General features: G+C 41.8%; 10 protein-coding genes across 13 annotated transcripts in view; 9 read left to right on the top strand and 1 right to left on the bottom strand.

Moving 5' to 3' along the window:
- The window catches only part of LOC145706879 (uncharacterized), a 30,455-nt gene extending 21,285 nt beyond the window's left edge, over nucleotides 1-9,170 (top strand). The window contains exons 2-9 of one of the 2 annotated variants that reach the window (XM_081784336.1): nucleotides 7,259-7,344; nucleotides 7,571-7,691; nucleotides 7,772-7,911; nucleotides 7,959-8,189; nucleotides 8,289-8,391; nucleotides 8,542-8,681; nucleotides 8,727-8,988; nucleotides 9,064-9,170. In XM_081784336.1, coding sequence (XP_081640462.1) covers nucleotides 7,267-7,344; nucleotides 7,571-7,691; nucleotides 7,772-7,911; nucleotides 7,959-8,189; nucleotides 8,289-8,391; nucleotides 8,542-8,681; nucleotides 8,727-8,988; nucleotides 9,064-9,089 — 1,101 coding nt within the window. In that variant the 5' untranslated portion in view covers nucleotides 7,259-7,266 and the 3' untranslated portion in view covers nucleotides 9,090-9,170. Of the gene's footprint in view, nucleotides 1-7,258; nucleotides 7,345-7,570; nucleotides 7,692-7,771; nucleotides 7,912-7,958; nucleotides 8,190-8,288; nucleotides 8,392-8,541; nucleotides 8,682-8,723; nucleotides 8,989-9,063 lie in introns of those variants that run through there. The other variant, XM_081784337.1, reaches the window with a different exon arrangement.
- Nucleotides 605-2,581, top strand: LOC145707461 (adenylosuccinate lyase-like). Its single transcript, XM_081784991.1, is given in 9 exon segments — nucleotides 605-749; nucleotides 844-972; nucleotides 1,053-1,248; nucleotides 1,291-1,678; nucleotides 1,726-1,941; nucleotides 1,984-2,123; nucleotides 2,173-2,236; nucleotides 2,239-2,277; nucleotides 2,325-2,581. Coding segments are annotated over 9 exon segments (1,437 nt in total). The 5' UTR covers nucleotides 605-606; the 3' UTR covers nucleotides 2,447-2,581.
- Nucleotides 2,619-4,714, top strand: LOC145707392 (tRNA-specific adenosine deaminase 1-like). The gene is made up of 5 exons (XM_081784912.1): nucleotides 2,619-2,901; nucleotides 3,071-3,453; nucleotides 3,543-3,962; nucleotides 4,009-4,528; nucleotides 4,572-4,714. The coding sequence occupies exons 2-5, from the start codon at nucleotides 3,243-3,245 to the stop codon at nucleotides 4,630-4,632; spliced, it is 1,212 nt and encodes a 403-aa protein (XP_081641038.1). The 5' UTR covers nucleotides 2,619-2,901; nucleotides 3,071-3,242; the 3' UTR covers nucleotides 4,633-4,714.
- Nucleotides 4,710-6,798, top strand: LOC145707391 (uncharacterized). The gene is made up of 7 exons (XM_081784911.1): nucleotides 4,710-4,941; nucleotides 4,986-5,324; nucleotides 5,370-5,906; nucleotides 5,951-6,295; nucleotides 6,340-6,393; nucleotides 6,438-6,492; nucleotides 6,537-6,798. Exons 1-7 carry the CDS (start codon nucleotides 4,783-4,785, stop codon nucleotides 6,641-6,643), a joined length of 1,596 nt encoding a protein of 531 aa, XP_081641037.1. The 5' UTR covers nucleotides 4,710-4,782; the 3' UTR covers nucleotides 6,644-6,798.
- Nucleotides 9,171-9,214: 44 nt separating the features above from the next.
- Nucleotides 9,215-10,746, top strand: LOC145706881 (farnesyl pyrophosphate synthase-like). Its single transcript, XM_081784340.1, has 5 exons — nucleotides 9,215-9,493; nucleotides 9,538-9,655; nucleotides 9,706-10,079; nucleotides 10,185-10,357; nucleotides 10,430-10,746. The coding sequence occupies exons 1-5, from the start codon at nucleotides 9,386-9,388 to the stop codon at nucleotides 10,527-10,529; spliced, it is 873 nt and encodes a 290-aa protein (XP_081640466.1). The 5' UTR covers nucleotides 9,215-9,385; the 3' UTR covers nucleotides 10,530-10,746.
- A 71-nt stretch (nucleotides 10,747-10,817) lies between these two features.
- LOC145706877 (glycogen synthase kinase-3 beta-like) lies at nucleotides 10,818-14,842 on the top strand. Of its 3 annotated transcripts, none has more exons than XM_081784333.1 (12): nucleotides 10,818-10,950; nucleotides 10,990-11,103; nucleotides 11,156-11,224; nucleotides 11,271-11,294; nucleotides 11,665-11,771; nucleotides 11,818-11,985; nucleotides 12,047-12,127; nucleotides 12,173-12,349; nucleotides 12,391-12,673; nucleotides 12,718-12,796; nucleotides 12,887-12,989; nucleotides 13,034-14,842. In XM_081784333.1, the coding sequence occupies exons 2-12, from the start codon at nucleotides 11,046-11,048 to the stop codon at nucleotides 13,211-13,213; spliced, it is 1,329 nt and encodes a 442-aa protein (XP_081640459.1). In that variant the 5' UTR covers nucleotides 10,818-10,950; nucleotides 10,990-11,045; the 3' UTR covers nucleotides 13,214-14,842. The 3 variants fall into 3 exon arrangements, with proteins under 3 accessions (XP_081640459.1, XP_081640458.1, XP_081640460.1); XM_081784332.1 differs by having other exon boundaries at nucleotides 12,035-12,127; XM_081784334.1 differs by lacking the exons at nucleotides 11,156-11,224; nucleotides 11,271-11,294 and having other exon boundaries at nucleotides 12,035-12,127.
- Nucleotides 14,843-14,857: 15 nt separating this feature from the next.
- LOC145706883 (uncharacterized) lies at nucleotides 14,858-15,561 on the top strand. The gene is made up of 4 exons (XM_081784342.1): nucleotides 14,858-14,960; nucleotides 15,005-15,076; nucleotides 15,124-15,333; nucleotides 15,378-15,561. Exons 1-4 carry the CDS (start codon nucleotides 14,889-14,891, stop codon nucleotides 15,480-15,482), a joined length of 459 nt encoding a protein of 152 aa, XP_081640468.1. The 5' UTR covers nucleotides 14,858-14,888; the 3' UTR covers nucleotides 15,483-15,561.
- Nucleotides 15,562-15,639: 78 nt separating this feature from the next.
- On the bottom strand, nucleotides 15,640-16,082 carry LOC145708737 (uncharacterized). The gene is made up of 2 exons (XM_081786434.1): nucleotides 15,935-16,082; nucleotides 15,640-15,893 (listed from the first exon to the last, which is right to left on the bottom strand). The coding sequence occupies exons 1-2, from the start codon at nucleotides 16,080-16,082 to the stop codon at nucleotides 15,709-15,711; spliced, it is 333 nt and encodes a 110-aa protein (XP_081642560.1). The 3' UTR covers nucleotides 15,640-15,708.
- A 272-nt stretch (nucleotides 16,083-16,354) lies between these two features.
- LOC145707672 (uncharacterized) lies at nucleotides 16,355-18,602 on the top strand. The gene is made up of 7 exons (XM_081785231.1): nucleotides 16,355-16,933; nucleotides 16,973-17,174; nucleotides 17,244-17,332; nucleotides 17,505-17,693; nucleotides 17,737-17,852; nucleotides 18,025-18,162; nucleotides 18,432-18,602. Exons 1-7 carry the CDS (start codon nucleotides 16,356-16,358, stop codon nucleotides 18,581-18,583), a joined length of 1,464 nt encoding a protein of 487 aa, XP_081641357.1. The 5' UTR covers nucleotide 16,355; the 3' UTR covers nucleotides 18,584-18,602.
- Nucleotides 18,603-19,033: 431 nt separating this feature from the next.
- LOC145709819 (uncharacterized) lies at nucleotides 19,034-19,798 on the top strand. Its single transcript, XM_081787521.1, has 2 exons — nucleotides 19,034-19,510; nucleotides 19,554-19,798. The coding sequence occupies exons 1-2, from the start codon at nucleotides 19,097-19,099 to the stop codon at nucleotides 19,626-19,628; spliced, it is 489 nt and encodes a 162-aa protein (XP_081643647.1). The 5' UTR covers nucleotides 19,034-19,096; the 3' UTR covers nucleotides 19,629-19,798.
- Nucleotides 19,799-20,182: the final 384 nt, after the last annotated feature.

The following is a 20,182-nucleotide window of genomic DNA, read 5'->3' as shown; positions in this document are numbered from 1 at the left end:
CTCATGCCCACAAGACAATTTCTGGGACCGGAAGTTCCAAAATTGGCTCTAGAACTGTTTGAACGAATAAAATGAATAAAATAAATTTCCACTTGCTCCTGTCTTTTTCGGTTGTTCGGTAGTAGAAATTCTGGTGTAGAAAGGTTCAGAATCTGAGTAAATGCATTTAAAATTATGCATTTGTGTGAGAATATGAGCAGCTAGCCGGTTCGGCAAAATTAGAGGCAGAGTACTGTTTCCAATCCAGTAAATTAGTATTCTAAAGAATCGGCGAATCAGAAGCAGTTTGTCTCTGAGAGCGCGCCAGTTTGAAATTGCTTCAGCGATTTTCCCCGCACCGTGGGAACAACCTCAAATTATATCGACTGAAGAAACCTTGTTTTTAGAGGAATATTCCTGCGAAAAAATTGATAATTATGCTTTTATTGTGATAAGACTTATAAAAGCTAGTTTTTAAGTAATTTTTTAATAAAAATGAAATTTATACTGTTAATGTTAATGACTGACTGGTACTCAAATTGCTTTCAAACAGATTGCACTACTCCTTTCTTGGCAGCTGTTTTGTTCGAATAAAAGGTTTTTAAAATGTCTTTTGCATAGAAAAAGATGGATAATGATAAGTACGTTTCTCCCCTTTCTACTCGATATGTTTCGAACGAAATGAATGCGAACTTCGGAAGCCACAAGAAATTCTCTTCTTGGAGACAGCTTTGGACTTGGCTCGCTCAGGCCGAGCACGAGCTTGGAATAGGAAATGGAAATTCACTTGGAAACGACTTTTTTCAATTTGATAAAAACACTACTGCAAGAAGAAAGATAGAATTTCGTGAATCTCTCCAAAGAAAGCGTTAGTTTGGAGCAAGTGGAACAGCTGCGCGCCAATATCCACAAGATCGACTATGAAATGGCTGCAAAGGAGGAGAAACTCCGCCGCCACGATGTGATGGCGCATGTGCACACTTTTGGGGCGGGGTTTTCAAAATCAAACTTTCGCCAACTTTCTTCGCATAGCACCGATTTGAATGTGCTTCGATTGTGTGAACCCAGCTCAGTGTCGCCGCGCCGCTTGCAGCTCCGATCATTCATCTTGGGGCGACAAGCTGTTTCGTCGGCGACAACGCAGACTGCATCATCATGCGCGATGCTCTCGACATTCTCATTCCAAAGATTGCCACTTGCATTGACAGACTGTCGAAGTTCGCTAACGAGTACAGACATCTTCCTACTCTTGGCTTCACTCATCTCCAGGTTCGTTTTTCCTTACAATTCAAGACCTATTCTTATCATTAGCCTGCTCAAATGACAACTGTCGGGAAGCGCGCGTGTCTTTGGCTTCAAGACATGATCAGTGATCTGTCAAACCTAAAACGTGTTCGCGACTCGCTCCGTTTCCGCGGAGTTAAAGGCACAACTGGAACACAAGGAAGCTTCTTGGAACTCTTTGCTGGCGATCATGAGAAGGTTCGGCAGCTGGACGCGCGGCTCACAGAATTGGCCGGCTTCAAATCCCATTATTTGATCACTGGGCAGACTTATCCGCGAAAACAGGACGCGCATGTTATCAACGCGTTGGCGGAATTCGCCGCTAGTGCTCATAAGATGGCATCAGACATTCGTCTCTTGGCATCGATGAAGGAACTGGAAGAACCCTTCGAGAAGAAGCAAATCGGATCATCAGGTAAAAAGCTCTCGTCTGAAGCCGAAAATAACGACTCTTCAAAAAAGCGATGCCTTACAAGCGGAACCCAATGCGATCCGAGAGATGCTGCGGTCTGGCTCGCCACTTGCTCACTTTGCCGAATGCTGCGCTACAAACAATCTCCGTGCAGTGGATGGAGCGCACTCTCGATGATTCGGCCGCGCGGAGACTTTATCTTCCTGAAGCATTTCTCACGGCGGACGCGATTGCAATTTTGCTTCAAAATATCACCGAAGGATTAGGTAAACCGATCGTTAAGATTATTAAATCGATATTGATGATAGTTGTCTACCCGAAAGTAATCGAAAAACACGTAAAAGAAGAGTTGCCCTTTATGGCAGCGGAAAATATCCTGATGGCTGTCGTAAAAGCAGGTGGCAGTCGCCAAGAAGCCCACGAAAAATTCCGAGTTTTGTCCCAAGAGGTTAGTAGCTCCGTATGTGCTCCCATGTGTATTCAAAAATATTCCCTAGGCAGGCGCGCGCGTCAAGAACGAGGGCGCCGAGAATGATTTGATCCACAGGATTCGTCAATGCGACTTTTTGCGTCCATTCACCAGCAGCTTGACTCATTACTCGGTGAGAGATTGATAAGAAGCAACAACGAGAGATGTTAATTATTTCAGACCCGGCAACGTTTATCGGCAGAGCGCCAGAACAAGTCGAAGAGTTTATCGAAGCAGAGGTGAATCCAGTTCTCAAGCGGTATGCAGATCGTCTGGGAGATACTGTAGACCTCAAAGTTTGAAGTTTTTCCTTTTAGTTCAATTATTATAGGCAAGCTCAATATTCAATATTTGAGTAATCAAATTCTCGTTTAATTATATTTATTTCCCGCCACGCTGCTGCCAACTTTAGTGATTTGGCACTAGAATAAGCTAAATCTACAAAATGATGATTGAACCCTATCTCTTCAGATACGACACACTCTCAGTGTGTCAAAATGGCCAAGCACATCGAATCGTTCAAACAGTTCTGCACTACGCAGCAAGTACCCGCCACCCTTGATCTTCAAGACGCGCTCAAGATCGCCGAAACACTCTCACTTGAGCTAGCGATAACAAAGACCAAAATCAAAGAAGAGATAAACCGCCCTAGTGCCAGTGAGCTTGAGCTGAATTGGAAGAAGTTACGCGACGATTTGTGTCCGGACATCACGAATTTCGGTTGTGCTCGTAGCGGCTACATTCTTATGGAACGAAGGTCAGTTTTTCTTTTTAATTACCGCTCGTTTTCAATATTAATTAATTCCATCATGAGGTGAATTCCTTATCTTGGTTATGTGTCTAATTCTATTACCGAAATAATGGATAATTAATTTTGAATCGTTGATATGATTGTATTTATATTTTCTTCGATTGTTGTTTTATAGGTCGCCAATAATATTTTCCCCTGCTGCGCAAGAACTGGGCCCTCAGTGGAAAATATCTCCCGAAAACATGGAATCTATCAAGACAAGAGTAGCAGATATCGACGGAGAAATAGCCCGTCTCGAAGAAGAACTTTTCATCAGCAAAAAGCAACTTTAGCAACTCGTCTTTAGAATGGACCAAATAACAGACGAAGCCATAGCTAGAATTGTTCAAGAAACATACATAAAGTATGCAAAGAATGCTGCCTCGACGAAGGAAAAAAGCGAGTGGACTGTTCTAGCGGGAATAGTACTAATAAAAGAAAATAGTGAGCTGGAAACAGTAGCTATCGGAGCTGGAACTCAGTGTGTTGGGCTTTCAAGAGTCAATCAAGCTACCCCAGGTACATTTATTTATTCAAACTTGCTATATCTAGTAATCATATTGTTCATATTCAACATCTTTGAGTCTCTTAAATTTGAAAAAGTTTAGGGACGATCATAGCAGATAGTCATGCCGAAGTACTGGCGAGACGAGCCTTTATTCATTTTCTTCTGGAAAGCATCCAAAAGAAAGACAACTCGTATGTTGAAGAAATCGAAGATGGAAAATGGCGACTCAGGTGGAAGTTTTATTTCTATTCTTCCGCCCTGCCATGTGGCGATGCTTCTATTGTCGAGATGGAGTCGGATCAGGATGATCCTGTCCCTGCAAAACGAGCCCGCACAGGAATCTTAGATGACTTTCGATCAGAACGCGTTTTGTTGGGAGAAGGAGACATCTTCAGGACGGGTGCAAGACCAGTGCAATCAGGGGCAGATCCGAAAGGTGAAGGTGCCAACTTTCACCAACTTGGGGTCAGCAGAACAAAGGGCGGCCGCGGCCCTGCCACTGTTTCTATGAGTTGCTCAGGTTTGGCTAAACTTAAAAGTATCTATCAATTTAAGTACAATTATAGATAAGATAACCAAATGGAACTCTTGTGGGTGGCAAGGAGCGATGCTGAGTCATTTGTTTCACGCGCCGTTGATTCCGCTTAAGATGATCTTTGGACCTTGTGTCGATGATCAAAAGTCCCTGACTCGTGCATTTTCGGAAAGGGACCATCTTCTGTCAATTACGTCACATATCGAGCCTGTCTCATTCCCTCTAAAGAGACTCAATCAAGTCGAAACATCTGTCGTTGAAAAACCCATCTTTGAAAAATCTCCTCGAGCAGTTAACAACAATGACGGATCCAAAGTTGTTTCGGCTAGTTCTTGCTTGGCCTGGAACTTGTGCATGGCTAAGGCGGAGCAGTTGACCGGCAAATTAGGATATAAACACGGCGCAATCAAGAAAAACTTTCGTCTGGAGAAGAGCCATTCCATTCTCGCGCCGAAATATCTATTTAGGAAGTTTCGACAAATCATGCCCGACTTTGAATCATACGCGGAATGCAAGTCATCTTCGACGAATTATATCAAACAGCGCGATAAGTAAGACGAGAATGCTGTTCTCTGATGTTAAACCCATATTTAGTGTCTATCAGAAGCTGACGTGGCAACAGCACCCCCGTGAACTTGATGTTTTCGTCGGTTAAATCTGATTAAAATCTAAAAATGCATTTTTCGTCTGAATGGCGCCATTCCCTCTGCGATTTTTGTCGTTATTTCATCATTCACCTAGTCTTCTTTTAAGAGGCAGCGTGAAAAAATTATTTTCTACAGAAAATCCTAGAGACGCGTTCAGAATGACAACTTACGATGAGGAGGAGGCCACCCCATGGACCACATTGGGTTTGGTCTTCACGATCATCATCGCGTGCCTCGGGTACCGATTTTTCGGACCTGACACGATTCCAGAGCCAGTAAGAGTCCAAGAGACTCGGAAGGAAGAAAATGTGGAAGAGGTAAACTATATATTTTGTGATATAAAGTTATTTCGAATATTTAGAAGGAGAAAGACGAGGAGCCGAAAGAAACGCCTTCGCCCGTGATTATCCCAGAGCCAGCATTCAAGCTCTCTGAGACAATCAATGAAGACAAGGAAGAGTCCAACTCGACCGGTTCTTCTGAGTTCGAGCGCATCTCCAACTCTGAGGCCAACGACATGCCGGCTGAAGAGGAGCAAGAGCGCGTTGTCGAAGAAGGCGAGGCAACGATAAATGAGGAGCCAAAAGCTGCCATGGAAGAGACTCAATTCATGTCCTTCGTCGACACAACCCTCGAGAGCAAGCCTGAGCCAGAGAAAGAGACTGAGCCACAGTCTGAGGAAGAAGAGTGCGCTGTAGAGGTAATAACTTGTTACAAGAGAACTTTTAGTCTATTAATGGTTTAGAGTCCAGAGAGCGAGGATAGTAAAGTCTCAATGCTCGTGAACTTCGACAGCATCCACGACGCTGACGAAGACCTTGAAGCTCCAAAAGAAGATATCGTTGAAGCTGAGCCAGTGGCTGAGTCTGAGCCGGTCATTCCTCAGGCAGTCGTTTCTGAAGCAACTGAACAGACTGAGGAGACGAAGATCGAGGAGCGTTCTAACTCGCCATCGATTCGAACGGAGCCATCAGACGACGAAGACCCTCTCGAGGAGGTCAAGTCGTCATCTCCCATCCTTGTGTCAGATCAGGATGTCGAGATGTCGAAGCAAGTGGCCGAGTCCGTCCCACCAGTGAGCGTCCAACAAGAAGCAATCGATCGCGAAGAAGCTGATGCTTCGAGCAAAAAGGCTGTGGAAGAACGCGTTTCTGGCGCAGAAGCAGTCGATACGGAAGAAGACGTCGTCAAAGCGATTGACATCGCGAAGGTAGATGCTGCCATCGACGAGCTCATGGGAGACATGAATATTCTTCCTAAGGACGAAACCAAGCTCAGCCAGGTTAATCTTTTTATTTTGAAATATTTTTTTAATTATTTTTGAAGGCTGCGCCAGTTGAAGTCGACATCGAAGAGAAGCCAATTGTGCCAATCGATGTCAACGCAACTGAAAAAAATGTGGCTGATGAGTCGCAGGACGAATTCTCTTTGACTGGTATTCAAGAGATAACATCTATCGCCGATGAGTCGGCTATCAACGACTCTGTCGCGAAAGAAGATACGCTCGAACTGATGGAAAAGACTCCATCCGAACCAGCCGTGTCTTCAGCGAAAGATGACACTCTTGAATTGATGAGTGAGCCTACCAAAGATAAGGCTGACGAGTCTCTATCCGGAATCGAAGAGATCGCTCTCCCAGACCTCGACTGTACTGAAACAACTGGCGAAGAGGTACTCTTATTATTATTTATCAATATTTTCAACATTATTATCAGTTCCAGCAAGGAAATCTCGCTGATGACACAATTCTTTCAAGCGCTGGAGAACACGTAAGTAGTCATCAAATAAAGCACGAATGTTAGAAAAAATTTAGGCTCCGTTGGTCGACCTGTCGACTGCTGCTGAGGAAAAAGACTCCGAAAAAGAAAGTAAGAAAACGTCACTTCGAATCGTATTTTAATGATTATTCAAGTCAAAAAGCAGCAACTCGAGGCGATCAATAAGATGCTCGAGCAACACGGCATGCTCGGCGAGGGCGACGTAAAGGTAGACGAGCAGGTCAAAATGTACACTGGCTAATTGCTCTCTACTGATTCTCCACCAAATTCGACGCCCCTTCACTTCACCTTCACCAAACTATCACTTCTTTTTCACTGTTCCTTTTTACTTTGCTTTTTTATCACTGTTTGTAATATTAATTAACGGAAAATGAAATTAAATTATGTACCTCACAATATTGAGATTCCTTCTTTTATTGAAAAAAAACATGTTCAACGTTTTCAATTTTTTCTTTGTTCACGAATTTAATATTTTCTTCTAAAAGCATTCGCTTTGAATTTTCATTTTTGGCAACTCAGATAGTTCAATACTTGATGAATAACTAACCGAAAGAACCCGTCTCCAAATGTTGTCTCCTAAAGCCTGTTTTTCAAACGCAAAATTAAATTTTCTCCTTTTCAATAAAAACAAACTAATTTGCCTTTGCGTATTGAAGTAAAAAACTACCTTACCGATGTCCAGAACCGAACCATTTTTATCTTCACTTTTTGCCCTGTATTTCTTCTTGCGTAGTTATAGTTTCTTCCCGTTGTCTTATCCGTCTTCACAACAAATGACAACCACGACCGATATTCACCAATAAATTCTACCAATGTTGCAATTTTCTATCTTCTTTTCCGATAAAAAAACATGGAGTATTAAGGATGGTTGATGTAATAGGACACGAGTCCTTGCGATTCTGGGATAGGTCTGGCGCTTGCAACAGTTTAACTGGTCTTAAGGTCTTCTAGGTTCTCAAGATGGTACTCATTTAGCTAAACTATCTCGAAGATAGAAACACTAACAATTTCATTATCATCACGTAAATCGACTAACAAACGTTAAGTTAATTTTATAATCGGCTGTTTATCCCTCTTGGATCACGTAGCAAGTTCTACTCAAGTATAATAAAGTTATACGCCTCACTAGTTATTGCCGAAATAGAAAAATAAGCGAACCTAGTGCTAGCATTTTTGGGAACAGCGGAAAGACAGGATCCTGTTGAGCCAGGCGCTCAAAAAGGACTCCGTTCTTTTCCGATTTGCCAGCCAAGTAATCTATGATCTGATTGAAGAATCATCTAGCGAAGGCAGGTATTAGTGTCATTTGCTTATAGCTTCACCGTTCTCACGCATGTTCTTTTTCTCAAATTTTCATGATCACCTTCAGAAGCTGCTGTCGCAGGCGACCCGCACCAGTATGGCTACAAAGCATCCAAGCAAATCCATCTCTGTTCAGACTCGATACACTTATTGCTACTAAAGCCGTGGGATTTTATTTGTAGATTACGGATAGGACCTACGTTTGAGGTAAGCGCGTATTCTATGGAACTTCTCCTACCTCATTGATTTTATAGCGCCAAGTAATGAACCTCAAGTGTTTTCAAAAGATTCCGTATTCGACAGAGTCGCTCTTGTCGCGAATAATTCGTTGCTCCAATGTCAAATTCGGCGCTGAGCTGGTTGAATTCGTTCTTTACCGGCCCGACCAGTCTTACTACGAGTTCGGGCTGGGACAGACGTCCGAGTGTCGATGCCTTGGCGAGACATGTCTAATGATTCAAAACTTCGACAAGGCGAAAGCAAAGGAACAGTTTCATGCCCGTCTGCCCGATTTTTATTAAGCCAATTAGATGTTTATTCAGTTCTATAAATCTTTGACCGGAATCGTCCAAAACTGAAAACAGCTCGACCAACGTCGAGAGTCATACAAGATCAAACCATCTGAAGCTGACGCTAGACCACGACGAGTATCAGCACCGAACATCACTGTTGCTCCTGCTCAAAAAGGTATGGAGTTGTTTATTTTTCAGCTAGATCGATAAATTCATCTTTATCAATATAAGACGTCTGTATTCTTCGCTACCGCGAGTCGAATATCAATTTAGTAACCAACTCATTTCATAAGAGAAAATTGTCTAAAAATATCGTCTTTTTCAGTTCGTCGCCCGTCACTTATCTCAAACGGAATGGCACCTTTGAAGCAGTTGCTTTCTGTAAAGAATCTTCCAGCTCGCTGCCCAACTCGAGCAGATCCCAACGAGCGCGACGAATCTGGCGTCACACCGCTGATGCTTCTGGTAATCGAACTCTCTTCTAATTCTCTTGTATGAAGTGATCAGTAGTGCTATCATCGGATGGTGTGCGCGCCCATCGCCAAGATCCTGCTGGAGGCTCACGCCGACCCCAACCTTTCTACTAAAAAAGGAAACACGGTGCTTGATGCTCTTTTTCGACCGCGCAATGTCGTTTCGCAGTCGTGGGACGGTGTTCAAACACTCAAGCTCCTCATTCGCCACGGGCTCAACCGTGAAATTTTGTCCAAATGGAGCATCAAAATAAAACATGTCCGCTACTTATCGCCACAACAAATAAAGATATTTGAAGGTACGAATCTTTTTTGACCCCGAAGAAATATTTACCAACTAATTAAATATTTTCACCCAAAAATAACATTTGTAGATATTTTTAGACAATCACTTCTGTAAGCCCTTCGACGCCTTCTTCCTTGAATATTGTTTGCAACCTCGATACTGCCTTCACTTCACAAATCTGTCATATAGTTTCAACTTAACCACCACAACTTTTATTCAACATTATCCGATCTAGAATGGCTCGTGCGATTCATCTCAAGCGCTTTGCCAAGTTTTCCGACAATGCAATCAAAATCGCCATTAACGGACTCTACAAACACAACAACAGCGCGGGCATTGTCGATTTGGACTGCCATCCGGCAACGAGGCAACTGGAAAAGTCACTAGAATACAATCTTAGCGGTGGAAAAATGTCTCGTGGTATGATTGCTTCCCAGGTGTTTCTTTTGACGGCAGACGATTCGAGAGTGTCTGAAGAAGATGCGCTTGTCCTCGGTTGGGCAATGGAATGCTTACAGGTAGAAATAGAAGCTAGTATTGTCCATCTTCAATAGTTTAATAGACATGCTTTCTCGTCGTCGATGATGTGATGGATTCATCTGTCACTCGAAGAGGAAGGCCTTGTTGGTACAAAAACCCTAACGTAGGGTTGATGGCAATTAACGACGCTCTCTCTATCGGTTAGATTCTATGAAATGTGCTCTTTGGTGTTAAAACTCTCCTGTTATAGAGATGTGTGTCTATCTTCTTTTGCGTTCCTTGCCGAGCTATGTTCCTGTAGAAAAGCTAGTGGAGCTTTTTGAATGGGCAACAATCATTACTGAAATGGGTCAGACGTTAGACATGCAGAATTCCGAGTGCTCCGACGTGGATCTTTCTCGCTTCACCGAAGAAACCTACAGTGCCATTGTCAAATACAAAACCTCAGTCTACTCATTCTATCTTCCAATTGCGAGCGGTCTTGTAGCGGCGCGGCAGGACTCTAACTGCCCTCAGCTCAAGAAAATCACACTTCAAATGGGACACTACTTCCAAGCACAAGACGACTTCATCGACTGCTTCGGTAATCCCGAAGTCACGGGCAAAATCGGAACTGACATTCAAGTAGGTCGAAAGTACTTTCGATGGCGGCCATCAAATGACGGTCACCCAAACCAACCCTAAATAACGCCTCTAATAACTCGAGTGCCGTTTTAACGAGCTTCTTAGGATAACAAGTGCAGCTGGCTTGTAGTCGAAGCATTGAAATATGCGTCGCAACAGCAAAGACAACTTATCAAAGATAACTATGGGCGAAAAAATGAAGAATGCGAGCAAAGAATTAAAGAATTGTACTCAGATCTCAATCTGGAAAAACGCTTCAGAAATTATGAGGAAGAAAGGTGAGACTAAAAATAATCGTAAAATCGCAAGGTTATTAAAGAATTCGAAAAGTACCTTAATTTTGTTATTAGTTTCGGACGGATAACCGACTCGATCAAAAACTACAGTGGTCCTCTTGATCCAGTCATATTCAGGACGATTCTCAAGAAACTATACAAGCGTGAAGCGTAAAGTTGACCTTATAAAGCCCACTCTTGTCTCGTTTTGATTCTGCCAAAAATTAAGGACTGGCACCAATAATCTGACCGTTCTTTTGCATTTAGACATGTTACACTTAAGTTTTCATTACTTCATTCTTTGATACAACGTTTTGCCTATCTCGCTAGAAAACTGTTTTCGATTTCTTCAATTAAATACTTTACTACGACTGCTTTGCGCGACGATTCTGTATGATCCTGCGACGCTTTCCACTGATATTCAGATTACTCGAAAAAATGGAAAAAGTTATTTACCGCTTCTAGAACATCTGCTGTTTTCAGAACTCGGCGACACGATATCCGTCATTATCCAAACGGAAGCAATCGTTGAGAAGCGTCGCCCGGCGAAGCGCGAAGGAAATCGCAGCTTGACGAGTCCAAAATCGAAATCCAAAGTAAGGACTGAATACTGTATCTGAATGAAACGAGAATAGAACTCGAGTAAAGAAAACGCTGAATCAGAGGCAAGCAGCTAAAGAAACAAAACGAGATGAGGTCGTCCAGAGAACGCGATCGAATTTTCAACAACCAGCCAAATAACAATCAAGGTATGGATTTTATACTCTTCCATGATTTCAGTGCACGATCATTTCTTTGTAGAAACAGAGACAGAGCTATCAGAGTCAGAGTCACAGCTTTCATCGTCACCATTTGAAGGGACAGGAATAGGTACTCAGTCGTTGCAGTAACTGCAGCAGGTTTAAACTTCTTTCAGTCAATATGATATCTTCCGATCCAGGTTCGAACATCCAAGCAACGAATAGTATTCATTTATCACCGCAATTATTTCCAATTATCAGCAAAAGCATTCAATCGCATAGAACCACCTGTTAACAGCGTAAACAAACAGAAGTATTCTAGAAACATTAAGTTCTTAATCATTTATGTAAGAAAAGCGTGAATGCAGATTTCAACTAGCTTGTAATAGCTGCATTCTATCAATATTGACAATTTTAATTATATTGATCATTCAAGGCTAAAAACAGATGTTTCCAAAGACAAAAAGCTTTTGCAATGAATAAGCAAACTTTCTCTTAATATCTTTTGTTAAAAAAACTCACTGCCTTGATAAAAGCCTTCGTCATTTACTAGAGATTTAAATTTTTCAGTCACTGTTGTGCTCGCTACACCCGGCCATGGATCCGACCAGCCGATTGAAATATCCTACACTGACACGAAAGTCATTGGAAATGGATCATTCGGAGTCGTCTACCAGGTAGGATCAAGTTTCTAGTCTCGCGCTTTCGAGGTCGCACTTTTAGGCTCGACTTCTGGACGACGCAGGACCAGCAGATCAAAATGTAATCGCGATCAAGAAAGTGCTGCAAGACAAGCGCTTCAAGAATCGAGAACTTTCAATAATGAGGAAGATCGAGCACACAAACATCGTCGCTCTTCGCTTTTTCTTCTACTCAGGCGGAGACAAGAGGGTAAGCGCATTTTTGCGATAAAAGTTTGCTTACTTTGTAATTAATTAAGGATAATGTTAAGGACGAAGTGTATTTAAATTTGGTGCTAGACTTGGTCCCCGAAAATTTGTACAGACTTGCAAGAAATTATGGAAAAGCAAAGGTGAATAAATTACGCGCGGCAAAAAGGAAATCCAATTATATTTAGCAAATGATTCCGATTCTCCTGATCAAGCTGTATATGTATCAGCTCTTCCGTGCTTTGGCGTATATTCATTCTCATGGAATCTGTCACCGTGACATCAAACCTCAGAATCTTTTGCTTGATCCGGAGTCAGGCGTGTTGAAGCTTTGCGACTTTGGATCCGCTAAACAACTCATTCCTGTAAGTCTCATACAACTTCTTTATTTGACATTTCCTTTCAGAACGAACCGAACGTTTCATATATATGCTCAAGATATTACCGCGCACCAGAATTGATTTTCGGAGCTACCGATTACACTTGCCAGATTGACGTCTGGTCAGCCGGTTGCGTCCTTGCTGAGTTGCTTCTCGGCCAACCGATTTTCCCCGGTGACTCCGGCGTCGATCAGCTTGTCGAAATCATCAAGGTGCTTGGAACGCCAACGCGAGAGCAGATCAAAGACATGAATCCAAATTATACTGAACTCAAATTTCCAATGATAAAGGCTCACCCATGGAGCAAAGGTAAAAGCTTATCGAATCTGCTCGAGCGTATCTAAAATTTCTAGTGTTTCGCCCAAGAACCTCGACAGAAGCAATCGCTCTCTGCTCTAATTTGCTGGAATATCGACCCGCTGCCAGAATTACGTAAGTTTTGACACTTCCATACTCACCTTGATCATTTTTTATTATCTAGTAATAATATTACTAGTATATTTTGCTAACGATGAATTTCAGACCCCTCAAAGCCTGCTCGCATACATTCTTTGATGTTCTCCGTCAGCCTGATACAAGATTGCCAAATAAGAAACCTCTTCCTCCACTTTTCAACTTCACAAGAGTACGTCTCTTTGGAAATCGTCTAAAATAATCACCTTTCTTTAGCACGAGTTACAAATTGAACCAACTATCAACGGTTTGCTGATGCCAGTTTCTGCTGCGAGCAGTAGCACTGCCGTCGCTGATGGAGCGGAGGCTCCCGCCGGCTCTTCAACTTCGACCACGAGCGCTTCTGCAGAGCCCAAGACCGAGCCGATGAGTCCCGGGCCCAGCAGCGCCAATTAGAATAAGAACCTCCCTTCGGCTAGCCTCGATTCAAGCAGCAACAACGTTTTCCTCTCTCCAACCAAGGGACATCCGATTTTGGATTTAACCGAGCGGCGCCTCACCGTATTTATACCTGTATAATTACTCAACGACAAATTGTATTCTATTCACTTTTTTTATATGAAATAATCCCCAATAATAATTTTCTTCTGATTTTCTTTTTATAATTTCCAACTTCGAATTCACTTGTATATGGAATCAGATAGCATCATCAAAAAGAATGGGCCCAGCACACTGAGCGCACCCTAAATATGGCTTTGAAGCTTTTCAAAACAACAATTTACGAAGCAATTATTTCCGTTTCCTTCATTTATTTGAATGGCTCTTTTCAATTTTAAGTTTTCTCTCTTTTCGAGGACCGTACAAGGTGAACTTTGAGCGGGCGATATTCTTCTTCCGAGGCCTATTTGAATGTTGAATTCGCGTTTCTCCTCCCTCTCTGGCCATCCATTGGAACTGTCTTTCCAGTGCGTGCCTGAATGTCTCCTCCAACTGTCTTCCTGAGAATGTGCTTTAGATTCGGTCCAGAAAGCATTCGATTCACCATTCATTATTCTCATTTACTTTAAGTCTCCTTTTGCTTAATCTTACTGACCTAACCGAACGAGTACATACATGAAACTAAATTCCCGGGCCCAGAAAATTCAATTCCAAGTGTTATTTACCTATAAAATTCATTTTTTGTTTTACTTTTCATTTTAAGTTTGCTTTCAGTTAATTTCAGTTTCGCGAAAAAAAAAATGCTAGACCCCGTTATTGAAGCTCTTTCTCACTTATTTTTATTTCACTTCAATTCTTTTTCGTTGCCGGTAAGGAGAGATCCATCGTTTAGCGCATTCCACATGCCGAAAAAAAGAGCTAGAGCGAGATTCAGCTTGTCAATTTTAGTTTTCAAACACAGTTTAGGCTCTTTTTAAATTTAGACTTTTGAAAGTTTAGCGCACCGGAAGTGATATTATAATTTTAATGTATATTTTCTCGAACTGGATTGTTACTTTTCTAAAACTCTGGCATTGACAGGCTCTAGCTCTTTGTTCGCGTGTGTTCGTAGCTAGCCTAGTATACATTCCCACTACAGCAAGATACAGGAAGTATACACTGAAGCCTGTTCCCCTGGCCCTCCCATCTTCACACTCAGCTGTGCCGCTACATGTGAAAATCTTACAATATTCGCGATCGAAACCATTTCATCGAAAATTCATAAACCTTTTCATTTTCCTTCTCTCTGATTAGCAAACGAGTAAAGCAGTAGAACAATTTCAAAGCAGAGGCTGATTTTTCTACTTGTTCACTTGTAAATATTGAAATTTCACGACTCAATTCAATTCAGTCCTCACTGCTTCATCTGTGGCTATTTTTACAAACTTCTATTCCAGACTACATTGAACTCTTCTCCCGTCGGCCCTCTCGGAAGCGTCCCCGAATGACCGAGAATGACTCCCTCCTTCTCTTTTTTATTCGCAGTAGAAAATTGTGCCCAAGCTACTCTCTGTCTCCGACAAAATACTTTCTTAAATTGAAACACCTGTTTTGATGCTGTTAAATGCTGGCGACAACGTTATTCCTAATAAAATGTCTCAAGCGCAATAGTTTCCTTGTTTCACCCGATTTTCTTCAGAAAGTACAAGTCGGAATGCTCGCCCGGGTCGCACAAATTCCCGCTATGCGAAGCATGGCGCTCAAGACTGCCCAGTATCCCTTGACAGTGAGTTTTCCTTGATAAAATCGTCAATTCATTTTACAATATAGAGCCGCCGAGAACTCTCTTCTGGCTCCTACGGAAAGACAAATCTCCTCGCCAAGAGATCTCACCTCACTCAGGTTTTTTTGAAACCTCCTCTTGACTTTTGTGGAAATAAGTGCTTTAGCTTGATCGAGAAGTCGTTTTCGAAATCGGCATGGTCAGCGGTCTCATCGGCGCTTACCACTTGATGCAGGAGCGATCTACCAACATGGCCCACAAGCCCCATTACGAACAGCCCTACGAGTGCGGTTTCAACCAGATGGGCGGTGTCATCTTCGCCGGCTTCACCTTTGTCATCTGGGTCTTCCTTCTCTTCGAATTGGAAATCATCATGGTACGAGAGCTATTTTTAACACGATTTACTCTTCTATCTACTAGCTTATGCTGACGCCCAACTTCGATGTCAACCTGCCCTTCTTCTTGGTTTTCCTCACGACCTGTTGGTTCTGGGTCTGGCTTTACCCACAGACCACGAACTTCTAAGCTATTCCCTTAGAAACAAAATATTTATGTTAAAGCTACTTTTCAATTCAAATAAAGTTGGTTCCTATGATACAAATAATAGTGTTCAAAAGTCACCGTTCTCTTATAAAAACGGTCACTATTACAGATTGGCAATCTGAGATTGCTGTCTATTTATTCTTGTGCAGACTTGATGTATAGAAGTACAGGACATGAACTACAGAAGAGAACGATAGAAAGCGTCATGTTACTCTTGATTTTTTGAGTTCGGTTTGAACGAGAAGCCGTCATCTGTTCGCTGGATGTTCTTCGATGTTTGTACGAGATCGACTCGGTTTTCTTTGTTCTTTCTCATCTCCTCGAGGATAGTCTTTATTGATCGAAGCTTTTCCTCTGAAGGTGCCGAAGGGTGCTTGGCTTTCGTCGTGGGCACTAAAATTGCGTTGTTTTTTACTCAAATTGTTATTGTTTACCTTTGAGTTCGGCTCGGGTGGGCAAAATATCGGCCATGAAGTCTTCAAGCGTCGTCCATTCGATACCTTCATGAGGATCTTCTTCTTCGTTGAGCAAAGCTTGTATGACTTTGGCTTTGTAGGATTCTGGCTCGTTGGAGTAATTCATTTTTGGCGAGTGAATTCAGGAATGAAAATCATCAACAAATAGACTCCGCATCTAGAGACTATTTTTAATCAACATCGAGAATTTTAAGAATCCACCGATTCGCGGGTCTCCAATCAATTTTATTAGCTAGAAAACGTACTGTTTAAGAAGTTTAAACATTACTGCAAATAAGATAACGCCCTTGAGGTAACTGCACCATGAAAATGTACCATCTGTCGCAAACTCGGACTCATTTGACTTTTTTAAAAGTCTCGATAACAGAGACAGTTTATAATGAGAATAGCACTTCCTCTTTTGGCTCTTGCCAGGGCGGATCCTGACATGGGTTTTTTCTTTTGTGGAACATATGTTGGCTTGTACACTGCTAGAATCGGTTCGCTGCCAGTATCTGCCGACCTCTATCGCTCTTTGATGACTTCAGTCGAAGAATCTGTCTGCGCTTCTGGAAGCGGTGGAACACTGTCGATTGTCCACGGAAGCGAAGCCGCTGAGGCTTGGAAATCTGACGATACAGCGGTGCTTGGCGGAGTTGTTTTCATCGGCGCTGGAGTGCCTCGTTCTTTCTGGCGACCAGAGAATGACCCGCTCAGACCAAAGAGCTTGTCTTTCATCGGCGAGCTCGATGGAGTTTCTCGAGTCACGCGCGTTGGCGAGGATCTCTTTCATGGAAGCGCGGAGAAAAACCACGTGGTAATTGTTAATGGAGGAAACCACTATGGAATCATGGACGACCAAGATGTTTTTGACAAATCAGGAGATTTGAAAGGAGAAATCTCTCTGGAAGAATATCTCGAAGAATTCAAAAAGGCATTTGATGCATTTCTCCACAACCTTGATACAAATGCTCCAAAGTAGATATTTTTCTTGTGCTCAAAATTAAAACAATTTAGCGATTACTTGACGAGGAAACGAAACGAAGCCGCCTCGATGCTGGATCCCTCTCTCAAGGCTTTTGCACTCGAGAATAATTACTACTACGGTGGCCAAAATCAAATTGGACCAGACTGGGATCCAGATCTTTGTCCTACTGTTTGGTCCGGTGATAGAGGCCTCTGTGAAGAGGATGGGGCTCCATGGGGAGTTTTCGCACAGGCATTTAGTTCAAAATCTATTTTGTAAACGAATTGGATTTACGAATTTTGATTTGTAAACTGAACGAAGCGTTATGTTTCTGGTTTTTGCAACGAGGATTCTGAAATGGAAGCTGCCGGTTATAAATACAATGTCACCGCAAAGATGGCCGCTCTAAGGTACTAAGATATTGATCTGTTGTCTATCGGGTAGATAATCTAAATCGATCAACTAAAATTATGCGGAAATTTATCTCTAATGGGCGAAATTGATGCTGACGACAGCAAATATAGATGTTGATTTCGGAAGATCTATTTTTCCATTCAAATTTTAATTTTTATATTTCTTTAGCTCACGACCAGGCTTCAAATGCCCTGCATGTTTGCATCATTTGCCGTACATCTACGTGGATGAAAACGATCCGATGCAGTTGACGAACGAGATTTATACACAAGTATTCTGGGATGAGAATGAAACCTATGCATCTGCATGGACTCTGCACACCAAAATCTTTTCTCGCCAATGCACTTATATTTTCAGGTCAGAATAGGCGTCTTCGTTGATTTCAACGCTGAAATACTAGTGGCTACAAAGAACCAGAAGAAGCTGATTACCGCGAACTGGATGGCCCGTCATTTTGTCAAGAGATCAACCAAGCCGCATACGACCTCGTCCTTGAATCCTTAGAGGGTACAAGAGGTAAGTCTTGCGAAAGAGCCAGGTGTACATTGCCATAAATTAACATCTCCTTCTTTCAAATCCCAGAAACTGATCAGACAGATCACATCTTATAGGTAGATGACAGAATAATTTTAATTTATAAACAAAATATTATAAATGGCGGGCCGCGACTTTACTCATTATAATTTAGCCTTGGAAAGATTCTACGAAAATGGCGTCCCAATGCAAATGATGGAGGACAACGTGGTTATTGCAGGACCAAGTTGGCTCGAGTTTGGGCTTGAATACAATGAAAGAATCGTTGATGGAAAAGTTGACGCGCTGGAGAGTAAGTAAAACAATTTTATTTATTGGTATAGATTGAAATTTTTCATCTTGAAGACCTAATAGAGTCAATTCGTCGCGTTCCTTTTGGTGAAGGCTTCACAGACCGGTGGTCTACCTTCCACAGCCCTGAATTTCCATAAAGCAATTCGGACGTGTTATATAATATTTTGCGAAGATCGATAATTTATTGTCTTTGTCGGCACAGAAACGTAAAGATTGAACGTTTTCATCGATTAACAAATTCAATATTGAATCTAAAACATTTTTCAGTTGTTGCTAGATCGCTGAAGACTCCATACGAATTCCCTTATTTCCCTAAGGCGCCTGATCCACGATGCTACCATTACTGTCATCTCCTTTCTCCCGCCAGAATCGCGGAGTATATCTTTACTGACTCTCTTCGCTCACAACTCGGGGAATAAAATTTGTAAATTCAACGCACTTTTCAGGCAAGAAGGTATGCTCTTCTCGCTTATGTAAGAATTTTAAGCAACGGAATTAAAATATTTTCCGCTTCATGATGCTGATTCAGTCCGATCCTTAGAAATCCTTATTTATATTTTTCAAATTTACGATTATTGCGCATTTATGATTAATTACTTTCATTTCTTATCTCACGAAATAATGAAATCCTTCATTCGAAGTTTTATGGCAAAAGTGTAAAATAATTAACTCTGAGACATGTTAATTATTTCCAAGAGACCCCTCGCTTGTATTTTATGAGAGTATGCAGGATACGAAGAAACACAATCCAAAGTGATCTTTTTGAGCTTTTCGGAAACTTAGGAGCTCATCAACGCTGATCATGAATTATTTTTCGGCCGTATATAAGCGCGGATCCAGCTAGTTTAGCTTTCACTAGCAGAATTGCAAAAAAAATCAAAAGTTGACAGATATTTTTTACTGAAAAGAAAAAAAAAGATACTGATCGACAAATGGCGGATGAGGTTGAAAGTCCTCCACCGGTAAAGTACCCACCTCTTGAAGTGGGGAAAACCTATGAAGGAAAAATCATCTGGAACGCTGCTGACTTCGCCAGACATGTCGATAAAAAAGATAGAGCTCCTCATCCTCTTTGCCGAGTACGATTCAGATTCAACACCCCACAAGGACCGTCGGTTCAGTTTGTGAATGTGTTGCAGTATGAAAACAACATGTTCTCCGATCCTCCTCTTCCAACAACACCTGAATATTACTGCTTCTTCCCTCATGGTGGCTATTCCAACAAAGTCCTCGAGAAGATAGCAAATGAAAAGAAGAAAAAGACGTTCAAAGTCAAGATTTTGCAGCGGGAACATCTCTATGGCTGTGACAAGTCTACTCGACACTGGCGGGGACATTCGGAAGAGGTTGGTAGAAAACGAAAAGGCTAAAATCTAAATAAGAATTTAGTTGCTGTTGGTTTTGGAGACTTACTTGCGACGCATGGCAACTAAGGACAACCCAGATTGCGGATGGTTTTTTTGAGCCAAATTGGCGATAACTTATAAGTTATGGGCCATAATCCAGACCATTTCAGGAAGATTTTCAACCGATTTCTAAGCAAATAATTCATCCTACCAGTATTTCAGTCATTATTAGTTATTCACCTCTAAATTAGACTAGAGTATTGTACTCTTCTTCAATTCATCATTATTTCAAATTATTCTGCATCCAAATTTCTGTACAAATATCTTCAAAATTATTGATCAATTCCATCACACTGCATGATGACCAGTAGGCCAAATTTCCTTCAAATAAAAAATTGATACTCATTGAATTTCGCCTCAATAATATTTATGCATATGGAATGTCTTATCTTAGAACGGAAGGAACAAGCAAAGTAGTAATTGTAAAATTACTATTTATTGCAATGGAAAGGTACAACAGATAAATAACTAATAAACTGATAAGAAAAAGGGATCGGTACTCTGTAAATAGGAATACTGATGATGAGAAGAGACTATGATTTATCGTTCCGAGAGGTACTGCAGGAGAAGTCTTCGAATATTGGAGCTTGGCTTCGCCTTGCTGTTTTCGTG

This window comes from Oikopleura dioica, chromosome XSR, assembly GCF_907165135.1.
Source record: "Oikopleura dioica chromosome XSR, OKI2018_I68_1.0, whole genome shotgun sequence".
In the NCBI taxonomy this organism is placed as follows: domain Eukaryota; kingdom Metazoa; phylum Chordata; class Appendicularia; order Copelata; family Oikopleuridae; genus Oikopleura; species Oikopleura dioica.
The sequence above is the reverse complement of the archived record's forward strand: the minus strand, read 5'-3'. Positions and strand labels throughout refer to the sequence as shown.

Coding starts and splice junctions, on each gene's coding strand:
- LOC145708737 (XM_081786434.1), bottom strand. CDS start 16,082: ATGAATTACTCCAACGAGCCAGAATCCTACAAAGCCAAAGTCATACAA. Junction 15,894..15,934: donor CACCCGAGCCGAACTCAAAG/GTAAACAATAAC, acceptor ACGCAATTTTAG/TGCCCACGACGAAAGCCAAG.
- LOC145707391 (XM_081784911.1), top strand. CDS start 4,783: ATGACAACTTACGATGAGGAGGAGGCCACCCCATGGACCACATTGGGT. Junction 4,942..4,985: donor AGGAAGAAAATGTGGAAGAG/GTAAACTATATA, acceptor TCGAATATTTAG/AAGGAGAAAGACGAGGAGCC. Junction 5,325..5,369: donor AAGAAGAGTGCGCTGTAGAG/GTAATAACTTGT, acceptor TTAATGGTTTAG/AGTCCAGAGAGCGAGGATAG.
- LOC145706877 (XM_081784332.1), top strand. CDS start 11,046: ATGAGGTCGTCCAGAGAACGCGATCGAATTTTCAACAACCAGCCAAAT. Junction 11,225..11,270: donor ATTTGAAGGGACAGGAATAG/GTACTCAGTCGT, acceptor AACTTCTTTCAG/TCAATATGATATCTTCCGAT. Junction 11,772..11,817: donor CATTCGGAGTCGTCTACCAG/GTAGGATCAAGT, acceptor TCGCACTTTTAG/GCTCGACTTCTGGACGACGC.
- LOC145706883 (XM_081784342.1), top strand. CDS start 14,889: ATGCTCGCCCGGGTCGCACAAATTCCCGCTATGCGAAGCATGGCGCTC. Junction 14,961..15,004: donor CTGCCCAGTATCCCTTGACA/GTGAGTTTTCCT, acceptor TTTACAATATAG/AGCCGCCGAGAACTCTCTTC. Junction 15,077..15,123: donor AGAGATCTCACCTCACTCAG/GTTTTTTTGAAA, acceptor TAAGTGCTTTAG/CTTGATCGAGAAGTCGTTTT.
- LOC145707392 (XM_081784912.1), top strand. CDS start 3,243: ATGGACCAAATAACAGACGAAGCCATAGCTAGAATTGTTCAAGAAACA. Junction 3,454..3,542: donor AGTCAATCAAGCTACCCCAG/GTACATTTATTT, acceptor GAAAAAGTTTAG/GGACGATCATAGCAGATAGT. Junction 3,963..4,008: donor TGTTTCTATGAGTTGCTCAG/GTTTGGCTAAAC, acceptor GTACAATTATAG/ATAAGATAACCAAATGGAAC.
- LOC145709819 (XM_081787521.1), top strand. CDS start 19,097: ATGGCGGATGAGGTTGAAAGTCCTCCACCGGTAAAGTACCCACCTCTT. Junction 19,511..19,553: donor GGCGGGGACATTCGGAAGAG/GTTGGTAGAAAA, acceptor ATAAGAATTTAG/TTGCTGTTGGTTTTGGAGAC.
- LOC145707672 (XM_081785231.1), top strand. CDS start 16,356: ATGAGAATAGCACTTCCTCTTTTGGCTCTTGCCAGGGCGGATCCTGAC. Junction 16,934..16,972: donor CTTGATACAAATGCTCCAAA/GTAGATATTTTT, acceptor AAAACAATTTAG/CGATTACTTGACGAGGAAAC. Junction 18,163..18,431: donor AAAAGTTGACGCGCTGGAGA/GTAAGTAAAACA, acceptor AACATTTTTCAG/TTGTTGCTAGATCGCTGAAG.
- LOC145706881 (XM_081784340.1), top strand. CDS start 9,386: ATGTCTCGTGGTATGATTGCTTCCCAGGTGTTTCTTTTGACGGCAGAC. Junction 9,494..9,537: donor GGGCAATGGAATGCTTACAG/GTAGAAATAGAA, acceptor ATAGTTTAATAG/ACATGCTTTCTCGTCGTCGA. Junction 10,358..10,429: donor AGAAATTATGAGGAAGAAAG/GTGAGACTAAAA, acceptor TTTTGTTATTAG/TTTCGGACGGATAACCGACT.